The following is a 17653-nucleotide window of genomic DNA, read 5'->3' as shown; positions in this document are numbered from 1 at the left end:
CAAGACTTTAAATAAGCAACATTAGAAAAATGTCATTTAATTAGATGTAGCTTTGCAGACCCTGACTTGAATCTGAAAATCATGTATTGTAATGTGCAATTACTGGCAAAAGAAATAGGTGTATAAATACCTCAAACATAATGGACCATAAAAAGTGACAGAAAGTGCAGGGAATTAGGGAATAAGGAGAAGCCTGGAGGAAAAGCTTCTTTCCTTTTCCTTCCTGGAGAAAAAGGAGAACTTGGAAGCTTCTATAGAGGGAGATGTTTTATTACATTGCCTTGATCTTGAGAAGCCAACTACATGGGTACCATTGATGGGATGCTTCCCACGTGTTTTTGGGTGTACTTTTAAATTTTGGTATTAGCCCTCTTGGTTATATGATGGTGTTGTCCTTACAGAAATGGAAACAAACTTAAGATGGCTTAGCTGGGGTCACACAGCTGGTATAACTGAGCTTTGAGTCCAGAGAAGTCTGACTCAGGAGCCAGAACTCCTTCCAGCAAGCACACCGCTGCCCCGCTCCTGTCTACACTGGAAGCAGGTATGAGTCAGGGAGATAGCAGGAAGCTCTAGCTGGGGGTGTGGGAACAGACAATGTGTGTTCAAACGGGACATGCTGAGCTACACTCTAGGGTTGATCAGCACGAGCGTACATGGTGGTCTATCATTTTGAACACATCTCATCTCTTTTTGCTAAATATGACAATTTAAGTATTTTTCCATTTAGGATTATTTTCTACATACAGGTCCTGAAGTATTTAAAAATGTCATATTTTTTAGGGAATCATGGTAGTCAGAGGTGGCCAGAGCATTATGACTTACTTCAGTGTCGTCTGGGACACACCTCGGATTGGGTTGTCTATAGATTGTCCTTTGTTTAATGTAATGGGTCCCAGTTATTTGGAGCACCCCAAATTTACTTTTCTCAGTATCCTGTTTATATGATGATATTTTCTATTTATTCACTACACCCTCTCTGTGCTGCCTAAAGGAGCTGGAGTTTATTTTCATTAAGTTCCAGGAATCTCTTGCTTGCCTTTTACTGGGCTGTAAGTCAGATGTAAATAGGCTGTGTTATGGACTGAAATGTGTTACACCCCAAATTCGTATGATAAAGCCTAACCTCCTGTATCTCAGAATGGAACTATAATGGGAGATCGGGTCTTCAAAGAGGTAATTAACTTAAAATGAGGTCCTTAGGATGGGCTTCATCCAGTATGACTGGTGTCTGCCAAAGAAGAGATTAGGACACAGACTGGGAAAGGGGGGAGACCACATGAAAACACATGAAGGAGGTGACCACCTGCAAACCCAGGAGAGGGGCCTCAGGGGAAGACATCCCTCCCCAACACAGTGATCTTGGACTTCCAGCTTCCAGAACTGTGAGACAATAAACTTCATCCTATCTATGGCATTTTGTTATGGTAGCCCAAGCAGGCTCATACAATCTGAGAGCACAGAGTCAACAAAACAGGAGAGGGAAGGGGCAATTCATGTTAGCCTGGGCTTTGCATTACCCCGGGAAGGAGGGAGGAATGTCCATCTCCTCCAGGAAATGGCAAACAGGGAAGGATAGGATTCAGGGTCTCAAAATCTTCTCCCTTTCCATGCTTTTCAGAGGCTGGTTTCGTTGGTTTGTTTGTGTTGGCTGGAACTAAAGGGTGTTTAATATATTCAACAAAAGTAAATTCAAGTGCAAGCATGCTTTATAGATGTTCTTGCTTTTCTATGCCCTTGGCTCCCTGTATAGCTTTCATGGGTAACATAGTATATCCTTAATAATGTTTTAGTTTGTGGAATAAAGCATCTCTTCCAATTGAATCCACAATTGCTATAAAAATAAGTGGAGGTGACAAGTGTCTTGGAAGTGGAATAAAATGTGGAATGTGCTAGACAAGTTGGAAAAATGAGTGCATATAAAGAGTAGAATTCAAATGGAATTAAATATAGAGAGATTAATTCAGGGAAGAAAAAACTCTCCAGTTATGCCAAGGCCAAATGCAGGAGGTCTGGCCTTTTACAAGTATGTCAGGGAGTCATAATGAACGCCAGGCTGTATCCCCAGGTGGTGCAATGAGAATGTTAACACAACCCCAAGAGTTCTAGCAGGAACAAGAGCATGAAGGAGGACATGGTGATTCTCCCTCCCTGCACAGGCTGGCATTTTTCTGAGTACCTACTCTGTACCTTATAATAGCCTAAAGAGAAATTCAGTCAGTGGATCTCAAGATACAGCATTCGTCAGAATCACCTGGAAGGGCTGTTAAAACAGAGATCATTGCCTGGAGGGTCTGATGCAGTACATCTGGGAGGAGGCTCAAGAATTTGTATTTCTAACAAGTTCCTAGGTGATGCTCATGGTTGGGGGACCACACAAAGGTTCTGAAGGAGCTTTTCTTCAAAAAAGGGTAAAGGAATAGGATTTATTATGCCAGATGAGAGAAACAACAGCTTGGACTTAATCAGAACCTTCAAGAATGAGGAGGACCGCCTGAGTGTTACTGTGTTACTGAGCTGCTCGTTCTACGGTGGGTAGGACAGGACCCCAGGTCTTAGATTTGCCAAGATTTAGAGTTTACATCAGGACAAACCAGCTTGAAAAATTTTGAGGACCTGGAACATGACCTGAAGTGGAGATTTGAATTCCTTTCTAGAAGGCTTGAAAAAAGCAAGGAGGGAGTTGTCCTTTTGGCGGGGGAAATTCAGGAGACTCCCTGAATTTTCCTTCCAGTTGTCTCCATGACCCTGAAACAGCTCTTTCACTTGGGCAGGAGGAAGAGCCCCAGATGTAAGCCTCCCTCGGACACTTCTGGTCTGCAGGGGAGTTACGCACTGGAAGCGGAAACGCCCGCTTCCGCTGGACGCAAGAAGGCCTCACACTAGGCCCTGGAGCCTGCAGGGAGGTGAGGAGAAGCCAGGTGGGGACGGGATTCAGGGAGATGCCTGCACACAGGCAGGCAAGGCCGGTGGCAGTCCTGAAAAGCAGCGGGGACACGCAACGGTAGGACAGAGCAGGGCACAAAACCAGGGAGTCCACGCAGTGGAGAGGGTAAGGTGGGCGAGTGGGCGGGCGGGAGGAACGAGTTCACATTCCGCAAAGAGGTGACTGGGGAGGCCGCGCCGTGCGGACTTATCCGGCTTCTCCGCAGGTGAGGCCGTGGAAACCGCAGCAAACCGGCAGAAGGCACGGCCTGGGCTGGGCTGCTCTGAAGCACGGCTCTGGGACACCGCCGCCCGGAAGTGGGCAGCGATTCACCCGGACGCCATCGACTGAGCCCTCACCGCGGGCAGGGCCCAGAGCGAGGCCAAGTCAGTCGGGTCCCCGTCCTTCAGGCCGGCGTAGATTTCTCATGACAGCACAAGGGATGACAATGAATGGAACGGAGGGAAGGCAGAGATGAGGGAGCATGTAGGGAAGCTTCGAGAAGGAGGGATCCCAGACAGAGGGGCGGTGGCAGGAGTTTGCCAGACAGAAGCGGTGGGAAAGGCGCTGCGGGCGGGGGCACTGTGGACCGGGCTTGGCAGGGAGTGACAAGGGGAGACCGGAAGGCAAGATGCCCAGCTGTGCGGCGGGAAGGTCAAAGGGCTCTCTGCGTTGAGCCAGTGATAGGCGTTGTATCCATCTAGGAGAATTCCTGTGCTGCTTCAGATCCTTGTGGGTGGAAACGCCTCATTTGTGTCTCATGGTGGGTGGCTCCGGAAAGAGACCAGGGACCCCTGTTACAGGCAGGTGGGGGCTGGGAAGGGCAGCTGACGTTCCAAAGCAGGTAAGGGAGTACATATTGTATTTACTTGAAAAACAGATGAACGTATTTGGGTAATCAGATGGCATTGGGGGGGTAATTTAAATAAACTACCTTCCTTTGGCTTCCTGTTAACACCAGATTACTTTTTGAAGAGAAATCACATGCCTTCGTAGATGGCAGTCTCCAAGGATTATATCCACAGCCTTTAATTTTCGAAAAATTCCATTGCTTTGATTTTACAGATTGCAACATTTTTTCCTTTCAAATGTCCCTACGCTCTTAAGCGTGCTAAAACTCCTGCTAAATTTTGTTGGAATTTAGTTAAAGGGAGAATAAACATACATAAAAATGATGTCTGTGCTGCTTATGGACACATCGTTAATTCACAGTCACAGTTGTAAAGGGATCTGGGGCCTCACACTTTGTAGAGTCCCATGGAAGGAACAAAAGGCTCCTTTCAAAATCCACCAAATATTTTGGATTAAGTAGCTTCTTTTTTTTTTCCCCCTTGCACAGAAAGATACTTACATCTTTCTCTGTTTTTTTTTCCTTTTTTTTTTTTTTTTTTTTTTTTTAAATCTAGTCTTTTTCTGACTTTAATTCTCTTGCACTGCTCACCAGGAATCTCCGCTGTGATACTGTGAAGACTATATCTAGGTCCATCAAGTCATGGTATGTATTTAAGAAATATTTTGCTTGCTTTCCAGATGATAACTTTGTAGTTTGGCATTCTTTTATCATTGGCATAAATCATCATCAAGAGTAGCTGAGGGTTCACTCTTAGTTTTTATTCATTCATTCATTCATTCATTCTACCCTTAGATTTTATTCAGGTTCTTTTAATTAATGCTAGGTAGATGTGAAAATAAAGTTAAAGATGTAATTATTTTTGTTAAATTAAAACAAATCACCACAAGCAATCTGATCCAAGCTACTTCACTCCATGAAAGTGAACTCCCTCCTGAGTGTGAGCTAGGGAACTTTCTGCTCCTATAATTTATGATGTATTTTACTGTTGGAACTATGCTCTTGTGAGATCAGGCATTTGTCATAAATCACATGAAAAAATAAATTGAGAAAGTTCTCTACTGTATGATAGAAATCCTTTATTTTTTAGTGGTTGTCTGTATTATATTTCTTCAATGTAAAGGGTAATATTTAAAGAAAAAAAATTGAAGACCACTATCCTTACACCTCCAGCTCTGAGCTTTTTACTCTTGGACGCTTGGGCATTTTATGATCCGCTCTCCTCAGGATCCCAGCTTTTATGTCCAGGACTCAGACTTGATTGTCTCCCATCAGTTCACCCAACTTGTTAACCATACTAGGTGCTCTGAAGTGTTTCACGGTGTTTCAGAGGCGGATGGCAAGAAACAGTACCAGTCATTCATTTCTTTCCACCATTTCCTGATGTTTCCAACCAGGTTCACCCTTGGTTCCCTCGATTTTTCTGGGACTAGAATAGACCATGGGCATGTGGCTAGAACAAGAAGGATGGGCCCCGGGGTGTCTGCTGCTTGGAGTTTCAGGAAGTTTCGCTTGCCACTCTTCTCCAGCTGTGCTCATGTGTTCTCTCAGCATGAAGGTACACCAGAGGCACTTGTGCACACATCAGTCCAGGACAGTCCTGCTTATAACTGACGTGAAATGGATTTGCAAGGCACACCCCCAAGGGGCTGGCTGGCTGTTTCTTTCTTTCTTTCTTTCTTTTAAAGATTTTATTTATTTGACAGAGATCTACAAGTAGGCAGAGAGGCAGGGAGAGAGAGAGAGGAGGAAGCAGGCTCCCCGCTGTGCAGAGAGCCCCATGCGGGGCTCCATCCCAAGACCCTGGGATCATGACCCAAGCTGAAGGCAGAGGCTTTAACCCACTGAGCCACCCAGGCGCCCCGGGCTGGCTGTTTCTTAGGAGTTGCTGGGTCCTAATTCTACAGTAAAGAAGACAACCATGGAGGTTAGAGCAGCAGAGGACCAAATGTTCCTGCAGTGATAGTGAAGTTTGCTCCAGCGACCAACAGGTGCAGGGTGAGAACGTTTCTGAGGTGTGTCTGTGCTCACAAGAGAGGCTGTGGAAATGATGTGTACTTTGGGCAAAGAGTGAAGGAATGGTACCATATTCTGCCTTTTTTTTTTTTTTTTTTAATGCCATTTCTTGGTTAGGTCCTTCTCCTGGATTAAAATCGTTCTACCTCAAATCTAGAGCTGTAATTTTATGTAACTCAAATTGTCTATCACCTACATGCCCTCTACTGAAATCCAAGGTGAGAACGAGACTACTTTGTACTAAATGTTGATGATTTCTAATTAATTCATCACCTTTGTGGCAATTTACAACTTGGCTTTGCTGACAGAAATAGTTTTAGCAGATTGTATGAAAAGAGGCTGATCTCATTTTCTCCCTCCTAGAGATAATTTTAGCCTAAGTTTGAACAGATAGAAATAAGTCTTAAAAAGCCAATAAAAGATAGAATCTCTTGCCTTATTTAAGGAACCATTTAGAAGGTAAAGAGTCCAATGGCATCTTGTATATAGTATAAGAGATAAGCTAGCTGAGAGACAGGGGTGTGGAGGGGGAGCGAAGTCCTCAGTGGTATATTTTGGCAGGGACTGCACCACGGCCTAGGATTAAGCTGAGGAAGAAGAGGGGTGCTGGGAGCCTTGGCTCTCCAGGCAGTAGACTTACAGATTCGGTGGGAGAACCAAAGGGCATAAGACCAGAGTCACCATCTCTAGGAAGTGTGTTCAGGCCTGACTTGGTTTTTTCCTCCTCCCTCAGTGGAGGAGGTGTCCTTGCTGGACCTGCTCCTAGATCCCCTCGCTACTCCCTCAGCATTTACTAGAGATCTCAGGTACATATTTGTGCAAGTCTTTGATGAATGTCCATATTCCTCCCTAGACTCATGGTATCCGTCATGTTTATGACATGACATGTCTATGTCTATGTCATGTCTTTGTCATGTCTCATGTCATGTCTATGAGCCTAGCTTCCAGGAACAGTGCCTGACAAATAGCAGGTGGGAATCTATATACATATATATATATATACACACACACATACATACTCAGTTACTTGTTCAATAAATATTTTTAAAAATCTGTTTTATACATATATATGTATAAAAATTTTATATATGTATAAATATTTTTAAAATATTTAAAAATCTGTTTCATACACATATATATGTATTTTTACATATGTATTTTACAGATTTTAAAATATTTAAAAATCTGTTTCATACACATATATATGTATTTTTACATATGTATTTTTACATATATATGTGTATGAAACAGATTTTTAAATATTTTAAAAATATTTATACATATATAAAATTTTTATACATATATATGTATAAAACAGATTTTTAAAAATATTTATTGAACAAGTAGCTGAATTTCCAAGCATAGCCTTCAAGTGCCACCAAGAATGGGCTCTATGCATGGCTGGATCAGAAGCCAAATGGCTGAGATCTCTGGAAAGATACTTCTACTTTGTTACAGATGATGAATAGAGCAGTGCTTTCTTCTTCCTTTTTCTTTCACATCCTATTTCCTTGCTAGACGCTTCCCATTATAGAGTTTTCCAACAACTCATAAGGCCATGTACTTAGTCACGTACTCACTGTTAGTATCTGTCTTCTCCCACCACATTTCCTGGTAGTGCACCCTCCAACTGCAAATCTGGGTCTCAGCCTGGTCCAGCTTTGGCTTCTTCACTCACCCTGCTGCTGGTTTCAAAATGTTTCAAACAGAGCAGCTCCAGACTTTAAAGCGTCACAACAAAGAGAGAACTGATATTTCTCCATTGCTTTACCTGATATCATCTCTGCAGTGTTTGACACTGTGTTGGTTCCTCCTTTAAAAAAAAAAACTCTTGGATGCTCGATCACTACCCTCTAGATTCCTCGCCTCCTTAACTGGCCATTTCTTCCATCTCTCCCTTCCTCTTCTATTCCTTAAAAGCTGATGTTTCCCCAAGTGACTCTGTTGTCTTCCTTCCTTCTTATGCTGCTCCTGAGTTTTCTGAAAGTTGGTTTTGCTTTCAGTGACAATGTATGCACTCGCTGACTCTCAGGTCCTGTCCTGGTGCTACTACAGTTCCAGACTCTTGGTTTCAACTATCTGGCATGTGCTTTCATAAATTCCTGTCCACGTTTTACTATAGTCTCCTAAATGGTTTGTTGACAATCGATGTTTCACCACTTCAGCTCAGCCTCCATCTGCTCCCCGAGTTAGAGTTGTTTTCTTGAAAAATAAAACTGAACATGTCACTCCTCCCTTTAAATACCTCTTACAGATTTCCAGGGCTGCCGAATGGACGGTCATCACCATCATCATGAGCGTGTAAGTGTTTACTGTGTACCAGGCACGAATCACTTCATACAGATGGACTCACTGAATCCTCGTGACCACTCTGCGAGACGGGTACTGGTTATTCCCATTTCTCAGATGAGGACGCTGGGGCACAGAGATGATGCGTAATGCGTTCAAGATCGCATGAAGTCCATCCTTTCCAGCTTGATTATGGAGCCCTTTCTATGAGCCTTTCTTCTATTTCATGACGCTCCATCCTCCTTCATATTTCCCTGTCTTTGTGCCTGGGACCTGGCATGTTGTGATTCCATCATTGTTACGTCTTCATTCATCAAGACTCTGTCCCCAAACCATTTTCTCCGTGAGAACTCAAAACTCCTCAGACAGAGTTGGCCGCTCCCACCTCTGTGATGATTCTAAACCTTGTACACACCTGCCCTGCTATGGGACAGTTCCTGCTTTATTTCACAATGGAGCAGTTTTTTTTTCATTAACAGTTAAGGCAGAAGTGGACTTGGCTTCCTCTTGACCCCTTTTAAAATTGTCTGAAAATTAAGTATCACCAGTGTCCAAGCAAGGACACATCCCTATTGAATTTTAGGCGGCTATTTGTTTATAACTTAATATATTCATATTTTTAGGTTAGAGAACTAGCTCTTACCCATATTCTCTAAGAATGTAATAAGAGCTACTTGCCTTTTAAAATTATTGATGTGTTAGGATTTAGGTTGGAATCTTCTGTGGTTTTATAAAAATTACCCGTCATTGATTGAGCGCAAACAGAAGACGAGTGGGAAGGAGGTGGTCCACGCAGCTACGGCTGCCTGGACTTGGGCCGTTACCTGCTGGCCGGGCTTGATGGGTGAGAGCGTGATGCCCTGGGTGTTGATCACTGGCAGGATCTGGTTCCCGATGACTGTGGCAATGATCTGGCCCTGGGCGTTGGTCAGGAGCTGGGGGGTGATGGGTTGCACTTGCAGGCCCTGAGTGCCACTCGCTGCTTGACTCGATGGTCCCGGATTCGGCATCAGAGGGATGGTCCCAATAATCTGCAAGAGATGGGCCCAGAGGTGAGGAGGCGGGCTCTGCTCTGGTTCTGCACATGCAGCTGAAGGTCACTCATGCCTTGCTCTGTGCAGGAGCCTCCCAAGAGCCCACGGAGAGACTGTGACCAGATCTGGAGGAGGGTGTAGAAGGCAGGGGCAGGGAACAAGCACCTGCAGGAGAGATAAGCACACGTGAACGGGATGCATGGAAAGGCGGGGGGAAGCACCTTACTTGAAAGCAAAATCAACCTTTGGCGAAGACGCAAACTTGGGGTTTCACAGACATCTGCTTTGTTGTCTCAGAACCAGCCAGAAGATGGACTTCACAGGCACCCAAGACCCTCTTCTAGCAGGGAAGCCACATCTCTTCCCCAGAGGAGCATCTCAGACCTGCTGTGCTCCCTCACATCTTTCCCCTGCCTTGTTCTCCTCTGCTCTCTACATCCCGGCATCCTTTCACCTTCCATCCTACTCCCCCAAGGTCCTCAGCAGCCTAGCAGGAGTGCGTCTCTCCACCCTAGTTCTGGCATCAGGGAGACAGGGTTGCCTTCCCAGCTCGGCCACCTACCAGCTCAGTCAGGGAGCTTCCGCTTTCTGAAGGTTTGAGAGAACTGGGATCATAAACGAATGCCTGAAACTCTTAAAATAGAGTTGGAATGACAACTGAAAATGGCACTTTTTGAAAATATGCATTTTAGATAATGTATTTGCAACCAGGTCTTAAGGGTTAGAAGTTCAGGGCTTCTGTGGTGGCTGGCAGAGAAGGTTTCTGCTTGCGTCTAGCAGCTTCTGGCTTCAGTGAGGGGATGGGGCGGAGTGTTGCAGGAGGGACCTGGCTGGATCTGGTGATGGCGCTGAGGAGGAAGGGAGCAAAGGGAGCGTGGGCAAGATGGCAAATGGTCACCGTGTCTATGAAAGCTGGAAACATGGATCACATTCCTATGCTGCTAAGGGCAAATTTAATCAGTACAGAATGAAAAGATGATCTGTCTTCCAAAGTTATGGACTCTTCTGGGGGAGTCACGGAGCTGGCAGTTGGAGGCTTTCCTCTCCCACACAGTGCAGGATGGTTCAGCAGGGCTGCTCTTGTAGTCACATTCCAGGATTCCCTCCCAGGGTGAACTGTGGTCACATGACGTGAGGACCACCTAGGCGTATTTATAATACTGTCTCCAGAAGTGCTTTTACGTCCATGGTTTCGTTTCCTTCCACGTTCTTATTTCTGCTAGGAAGTGGGCATTAGTCTGCCCCCTTTAAGTGGCTGGGACCGCGGAGGCCCAGCTGTCGCTTGATGGAGGTGTTGGTAGGTGACAGCGGGGCAGTCTAGGTGCACCAAACCCCTGATGGCAGCGCTTCCATCATGTCATCTGTTTCCCACCGCAGGGAGGACATGGGAGAGGGCCCACTCTTCGGGAGGGCACCGTGTCCCGTGGGAACTTCCGTTGGGACAACATGCAGCTTGCAGTCCGAGTTTATAAATGACTCTGTTTTCTGGTCCCACAGCCCTCCAGAGAGGGCTTTGAACACAGGTTCTCAACACATGTCTTTTGGACGAATGGTTTCTAGCCTCTGCTACTCCTACGATTCCAGAAGCAGCAAGACTGGCAGGAGAACCACAAGGGCAAACACGGTTTGGTGATGAGGATTGCGACAAGAGGGAATCCTCCTGGCGCTGCTGTTGCTCCCACTGCAGGAGCCCCAAAGGGACGGTGCTAATGGAGCAGCTGTGTGCATACAAAGCAGTGGCGGCAGTTGTCAGCGGATGCCGTTGGAGGTCACGTAATGCCTGCGAAAGCAGTCAGCAGGCCCTGAGGGAGTCCATCACTCTGCGGGTCTCCCTGGGCAAGCCTGTGGGTCCGTCTGGCAGCATCAGCGGTGAACCCGTCCCAGCAGGGCAGCCAGGTCAGGACGAGTCCACATCAATAGATGAGAGCATGTAAGTGCCGCACTGATGAGTGGTCTTGCACGAAGCAGCTCAGGACCCAGAAGCTGTCCCTCTGACCCCACGGGTGGTATGTAGAGACCTGGGGAGCAGGCTCCTCCTCCCACACCTAGATGCACCTGTCCGGTCTGGCCTCCCCGTGTCTTCGACCTGAGAAACCCCAGTCCACCAGGTTGGTCTGAGTTGGAAGCCGAGAGAAGCCAGATTGGTTTAGGTGGCAGGGTTGTGGGTTCTATTTTAGGCAGCATGTCAGCGTGTTTAGGAGCCCATGTGAGTTAGTAAGCCGGAAGAAGGCTTCCCAGTGAGGCACAGCGCCTGACAGCTAAGCCCGCTGTGATGCTGGGAGGCATTCTGCTCCCAGAAGATTGACACGAGTCTCTGCTCCCATCACGGTAATGAGATGCTTTGCCTTCTTTCCCAGCGCAAAGAAGAAAGGCAAATGCAAACGACTCTCCAGCCTTTCCCCAAAGTGCATCCTTGCTCTGAATACTGTGCTTGACATTACTAAAACAGTGCCACTAAAACTCCTCCCCACTGGCTCCTCTTTTCTTTTGGGGGACCCAGCATCACTTGCCGTGGCTAGCATGGGAGCCAGAGGGATCTGGAACTGCACACTTGGAGGAATCCTTTAATAAGGAGGCTTTGCCTGCCAGGTGGTGGGTGGGGGGGTGGTTGGACCGTTCTAAGGTCTGGAAGCCTTCTGTGAAGCTGTGCATTTCTCATTTTTGTTCCCCTTGCAGGGGAGTTGGGATGACCTTCTGGGCATGGCAAGAACTTGGCAATGCACTGTGGGGGTTTCCCAACATCCCCCAGTGAAAACCAGAACGCTGGTTTTCATTTGCTCCCGTTCATTGAGGGTAGAGATGATCACACAGTGCGGTCTACAGATTGCCAGATGTGCCCGTTTTGTTCAGGTTGGCCCCGACTCCTCTCAGTACTTCCACAGACCTCACCCAAAAGCTTCCTCCGATCCTGATGCCAGAGAGATCTCAACAAGGAAGCCAGAGATGCTGAGGCAGCCATGGTGTGAGGCTCTTGGCACTTGGCTCTTTACTTGTGTAAAGTTGGCAGTTTACTGTATTTGAAACTGTATTTGAAATCAGAGGCCTTTTGATATTCAAGGGAAGTATTTACATCAATACGTATTCCAAGGAAATCAGGAAATTAAAACTGACCTTTGATATTTGGAGAGCTCCTTCTTGAGGGCAGAGAGAGAAGGGATGCTTCTGAGACATCTGGAGACCAAGCCCTTTGGAGTCTGAGTTTCTGGCTCACAGAGCTAAGGATATGCTGCTAGGGGAGTTCTGAAGGAAAGATGCTGAGTGAGCAAAGCCAGCCAGTAGGCTTTGACTCCTGGTCAAGGCATTAACTGCAACAAGAGAACTGACTTTGGCAGAGCAGCCTAGTGCCTGCTGACTCTTCTCTGCGTGGAGTGTAGCATCATGCGTCATGGAGAAGACTAAGAAGATGCAATTAGGGACAGAGGAAGGGGTAACAAGGCAGGCACATCTCATGCAAAGATTCTATCAATTCAACAGAAAAATGATATATACCAAACAAGTAGCAAGGACTACTGATAAGAATCTCTATATCCACGTGGTGAGTGTTCCAAGGTCTGTTGGGAATGAATGAGTGGTATCAGAGGAAGAATGATGAGGGAGTTCAGGGAGACTTGACCGAAGAAATGGGGCAGAGCTGAGTCTCGAATTTTGGGTGGGATTCGGCAGGGCAGAGAAACCATTCCAAACAACAGACGAGCTGGCCATGAGAGACATGGGGGCTGGGGCATTGACTAGTTTTCAAGCAAGAGGGTTGAGACAATGGATCAGGGACCGGTCAGCATGGAAGCTGTCAAATTGCATCCGGGCAAGGAGATTCAACGATGGTTTTTGAGCGGGTGGAGAGGAGCGCTGAAATGGAGTTACTTCCGGGATAAAGACAAAGATGTGGACGGAAGTAGTGAGAGGCTCTGGATAGGAGCTCCATCGCTAGGATGCCATTCTAGCTGGCCAAGGGTGAGGAAAAATGCCTCCCTGAATCCTTGACAGAGAGGTTCTGGAGTCATTGCCACTTCAATTCAAAATGCGTGGCCTACTTTATGCCTTGGTTACAACATTAGAAATTTTGGGGTGAAGTTATTGTCTCATCAGTCCCACAGCAAATAGCTCGGGCATTGTTTGCAATGATCCTCGATGTCTTTGCCCTGGTTCTAACTGTAATGATTCATCTTCTGATGAATGCTGTAACTAGGGTTGGGCCCTTCGTATCATAATGACAGCTTGAGATCTAAAAAAGATCTGGCCTCTTTGACGGAGGACTTCCTTGGTTGTTGCAGCTCGTGTCCACCTGTCTTTTTCCTTAGAAAAGTTATAAGCATAAACCACAACAGAAAATGAAGTCTGTGGCACAAGAGCAACTAAAAAAATATAGTTAAAGTGACTGCCGGTGTTCGTTAGCACGTGTAATCCCTGTTCCTGTAAAAGTTTGGGTGGCATACCCATAAAAGTGACTGTTGTGCATTCAGCGGCAATGAGGACTTTAGCCATCATAAAGATTGTCTTGGAACTGTAGCAAATCTCAGCAATTTGGGGTCACGTGGTTATCTTTACAGTGTCCTTAGAGACTTCGTACTAGTTGAGATGCTTAGTAGGGACGAATTAGAACTGATGGAGATGACATGTACTGAATTCATTCACTGCCTACATGTGGTATCCTCAGCAACAGCAGACGCTGGCATCACAGAAGCCCAGGGCACCCAGACAAGTCATCTGATAGGCCACGTGTCATAATTGTCTATGACATGCTGTTAAACTCTGCCACAGAGAATGTGTTTGCAGATGTCACCATTGACAATTTCATTGCACGTATCTTTAAGAAAAGGAAATCCATCAATGCTGTGAATCGGTGACTTTCTCAGCATCTTCAGTCCATCAGCAGAGATGATTCTTTGCCAAATATTTGTGTAATCTCAGCACTTTTTGGTCAAGAGGCTTTTGTTAACACTAGCATCCAACAAAGAGCACCAGAGCGCCAAGGAACCAGTATGAGTGATCCCCAGGATAGAAACAGCTCATTACCTTCTCCTTCCTCTCTGGTCTGGCAACAGCCATTCTCTCTCTTTCTCTGAGGGAGGATTTTGTCTTCTTTATATAACACATTCAGTGTGGGGTGCCTGGGTGGCTCAGTCAGTTACGCATCTTCCTGTGGCCTAGTTCATGATCCCTGGGTCCTGGGACAAGTCCCACATCGGGTTCCTTGCTCAGCAGGGAGCCTGCTTCTCCTCCTCCCTCTGCCTGCCTCCCCTATGCTTGTGCTCTAGCTCTCTCTCTCTCACTCTCTGTGTCAAATAAATAAAATTTTACAAAAATAACACATTCAGTGTGATTTCACTGGGCTCCAACTGTAAGGTTAAACCCACTTAGCATTATTTTGGCAGCTCCGATTAGGATGTTGGTTCCAGGAAAGGTAGGAGAATACAGTTACTCCCCAAATGAAATTCTTTTTTTCTGAGATGCACTGGGGCCTTCTTGCATTTAGCACTCTGTCCACGATGGCGAAGAAGAGAGGCGTTTGTGTTGAAATGGGCTTTCGCAGAGAATCTGAACCGGAAAACAGTAAAGGCACGAAGATAAGCAGATGAAGGAGCTCAAAAGAGGGAGACGCTCAACTAAACCCTTGGGTTTAATCTTGGAGACAATGGCAATCAGTTGGTTATGGCTTCCCCAAACTCTGGAGGTGTCAGCGTTCAGGACAAATATAACACCATGAGGGATGAACAATGTCTGGCTTGGGCATGGGCAGTGGGCATGGCGGTGCCTGAAGGTGGTATCACCGAAGCCCAGGAGATGAGGCAAATTATATCAGACCAATTTGCAAGAAAGGGACTCCACATAGTTCTTTAATGAGCAACTGCGAAAAAGAAGGGCTGAAGGTATACATTTTGATGCTTGTGTTCTGGGTGTTGAGAGGTGTTCTACCCCTGGGAATATGTACCTACTCAGTGTTTCCTGCTGTCAGAATTAGGATCCCTGTTGGATGATTGGTTTTCAACTTCAGACCCCCACTCACAGACAAGAGTAAAGAATTAGAAGTGCCAGGATCTTTGCAGTGTCACTTGTGGTCACATTAGGAGAAGGATAATTTGCATGAAAACCAGATGTTGTAAAGATAACCATAACATCAATAAAAATAATCCTCTAAAATCTTCCTAAGAGCCATTAAAGATCATTCTGCTTAATGGAATTTAGGATATGTTTATAGAGGAATTAAATTATCCACTGCCCAGGTGCAAACCCAGGTTTTGCCCCTAACCCCTAACCAGTGGGAGATTGTTGGCAAATGACCTCACTACCTAGAACCTCAGGGTATTCATCTGTAAAATGGGAATAATGACATCCACTTCATAAGGACATTGTGAGGATGAAATGGGACACAAGTCTCCAAACAATACTTCACTAACCAAACTGATGTTCAATAAACGTTTGTTCTTAGCTTAATTTTGTTTATATTGCCTGTGTGTAACTCCTGGCATTTGTATTAATTTGTACAACTCTCTTGTATTTTTCTGAGTGGTATGACTTTACTATGAAAATAGTTTACCAAGAAGAACAGAAAACAGTAGTTCACCATGAAAAATAGTTAAATCCTTCCTGTCTTATAATAGAATGCTAAGCTGAAAGTTTCCATCGAAGCACCAAGATTCAGTAGGCGTTGCGTTCCAAGGGAGGGAATAGACTATGCTGCTGAAAACCAGGAGGACAATTTCTAGAATTCAGAGGGCAGACACAGAAAGATTTAAAAATTCTGTGTGTCTTCCTCACTCCCAGGAAGGGGGCATGGGGAGTTTTCCCTCACCTCTAGGTTAATAAAGGTAGTTAAGTAAATAGTGTTCCCTCAAAGTTGGGGAACATACGCCATAAGGAATCTAAAGGTGAGAGGCAATGGTTTTTGAGCTGAGGAGGGAAGAGAGAAAAAGAAGAGCAAAGAAGAGGAAGGAAGAGAAAGGAGAGGGATGAGAGGGAGAGGGACACAGAGAGAGGGCTCTACTGCATTGGCCCTTGCTACCCTCCCACTGAGAACAGGCAAAGACGGGTGATTGTTTCCCTGGACTCATTATCAGGGGTCTGAGCCATTTATAATCCTGTCCCAGAGGACCCCCTTGAGGAATGGGCACTGGGACAGAAAGCCTTGGAGAGTAGACTTGGAGAAAACCAGTCCCTGGGAGGGGAGTATGTAGCTGGAAGAAAACACATTGCCTATAGCACTGTGCTAATAACATAACACAGAGCTGTAGCACTGTCCTATAGCTGTTGGAAGGTCCCAGCTGTGCCTCAGACAAGCTCGTGGGAGAGCTGGCTTGAGCCATCTGCTGGCCCAGAGGGCAGAGGCTCTCTCAGCAGTTCAACCTGGGGCCGCATTTATGCCCATCTGTCTTCTCCCCACCTCAGCCCTCCTTGTCAGGAATGGAGGCAGCAAGCTGAAGGAAGGAGAATCACTCCACCAGAGAAAGACTACCCTTTCCTACAGCAGCAGCTGCAGCAGCAGGAAGGAGGCCCTCCTGGGAATGCTTCTGGTGGCTGTGGGACGTTTAAGTTAGGTTCCAAGTGTTGATTACTGTCATGGATGGGGTATCTTGTTGGCACCTTAAGGTCACTCTAGAAGACTCTGTTTCCTTAAGGGCCTATGAGAAGTTGTAGGACAAGAGTCTGAGGTTTAATCCAAGGGGAGGGGACAGCCTGTGGCCACCGAGCCGGTTGACGGGGACAGTGAGAGTCTCTGAGGATCTTACCCTGCTGGGTATCACTTCTGTCCTCGCTCCCCACTTTAGGGGAAGGGTTTTCATAACTGCCAATTACGTGACCAAGAGATTTAAGCTTGTCCTTCCGGGACCATAGTTCAGTGGGTTTTTTTTTAAAAATAAGTTAAACATGACTTCATCATGAATATTAACAAGTATTTTCTAAGCCATTCCTATCTATAATTTTAAAAACAGGTAAAGAGAGGGGACTGCCTTTACCTCAATCATCAAGGTCAGTAATACTAAAAAAGGAGTCCCTGTGGGTCACAGGACTTTGTTCACTAAGAACACTTGCAAGGTAGAGGAGAAATGAAGGCAAGAAGGAGGCTTAGAAGTGGAGAGAGAGTGACGGCTGCTGGAGGAGTTACAGCTGTGAGCACAATATACACATTCCCACGTGTATATTGAACTTATATTGACTATATTGACTATGAACTATATTGAACCATATTGAACTATATTGACTATGAACTTGGTTTGGTTCTGAGAGCCTATGCTGACTGTGGACAGGTCAGCCAGTAAATTACTGAAATTTACATCCAAAACTCACGAAGTACTCTATGTAGCTAATTGAATTTAAATAAAAAAAAGAAAAAAGAAAAAAATGTCAGCCGACTTAAAAACGAACAGTATGGCAGTGGCTTCATTGCTGAAATGCCACTGAGGCTCTTCACAACCTGGGAGCTGCACTAGGGAAAGTCAGTGGCCCCCAAAGGAGGGGAGAGTGTCAACACCCAAGGGAAGGTCAGAAGAATCGGGGAATTTCAACCCGGTGGTTTGGCAGTTATCTTAGCAAGACCATTCT

At 45.8% G+C, this 17653-nt stretch overlaps 1 protein-coding gene and 1 long non-coding RNA gene across 7 annotated transcripts in view; one reads left to right on the top strand and one right to left on the bottom strand.

Moving 5' to 3' along the window:
• Positions 1-17653, bottom strand: part of POU6F2 (POU class 6 homeobox 2) — a 373231-nt gene that overhangs the window by 21404 nt on the left and 334174 nt on the right. For all 6 annotated transcript variants that reach the window (XM_059170548.1, XM_059170550.1, XM_059170551.1 and 3 more), the window contains one exon: positions 8906-9112. In XM_059170548.1, the coding sequence (XP_059026531.1) occupies positions 8906-9112 (207 nt within the window). The remainder of the gene's footprint in view (positions 1-8905; positions 9113-17653) is intronic.
• LOC131829128 (uncharacterized) lies at positions 2723-8912 on the top strand. The gene is made up of 3 exons (XR_009352745.1): positions 2723-2906; positions 4371-4421; positions 8047-8912. It is a non-coding gene; the product is annotated as an uncharacterized LOC131829128 (long non-coding RNA).

The sequence above is a fragment of the Mustela lutreola genome, chromosome 4, assembly GCF_030435805.1.
Source record: "Mustela lutreola isolate mMusLut2 chromosome 4, mMusLut2.pri, whole genome shotgun sequence".
Classification (NCBI taxonomy): Eukaryota; Metazoa; Chordata; class Mammalia; order Carnivora; family Mustelidae; genus Mustela; species Mustela lutreola.
This window is presented reverse-complemented; position numbering and strand designations above follow the sequence as displayed.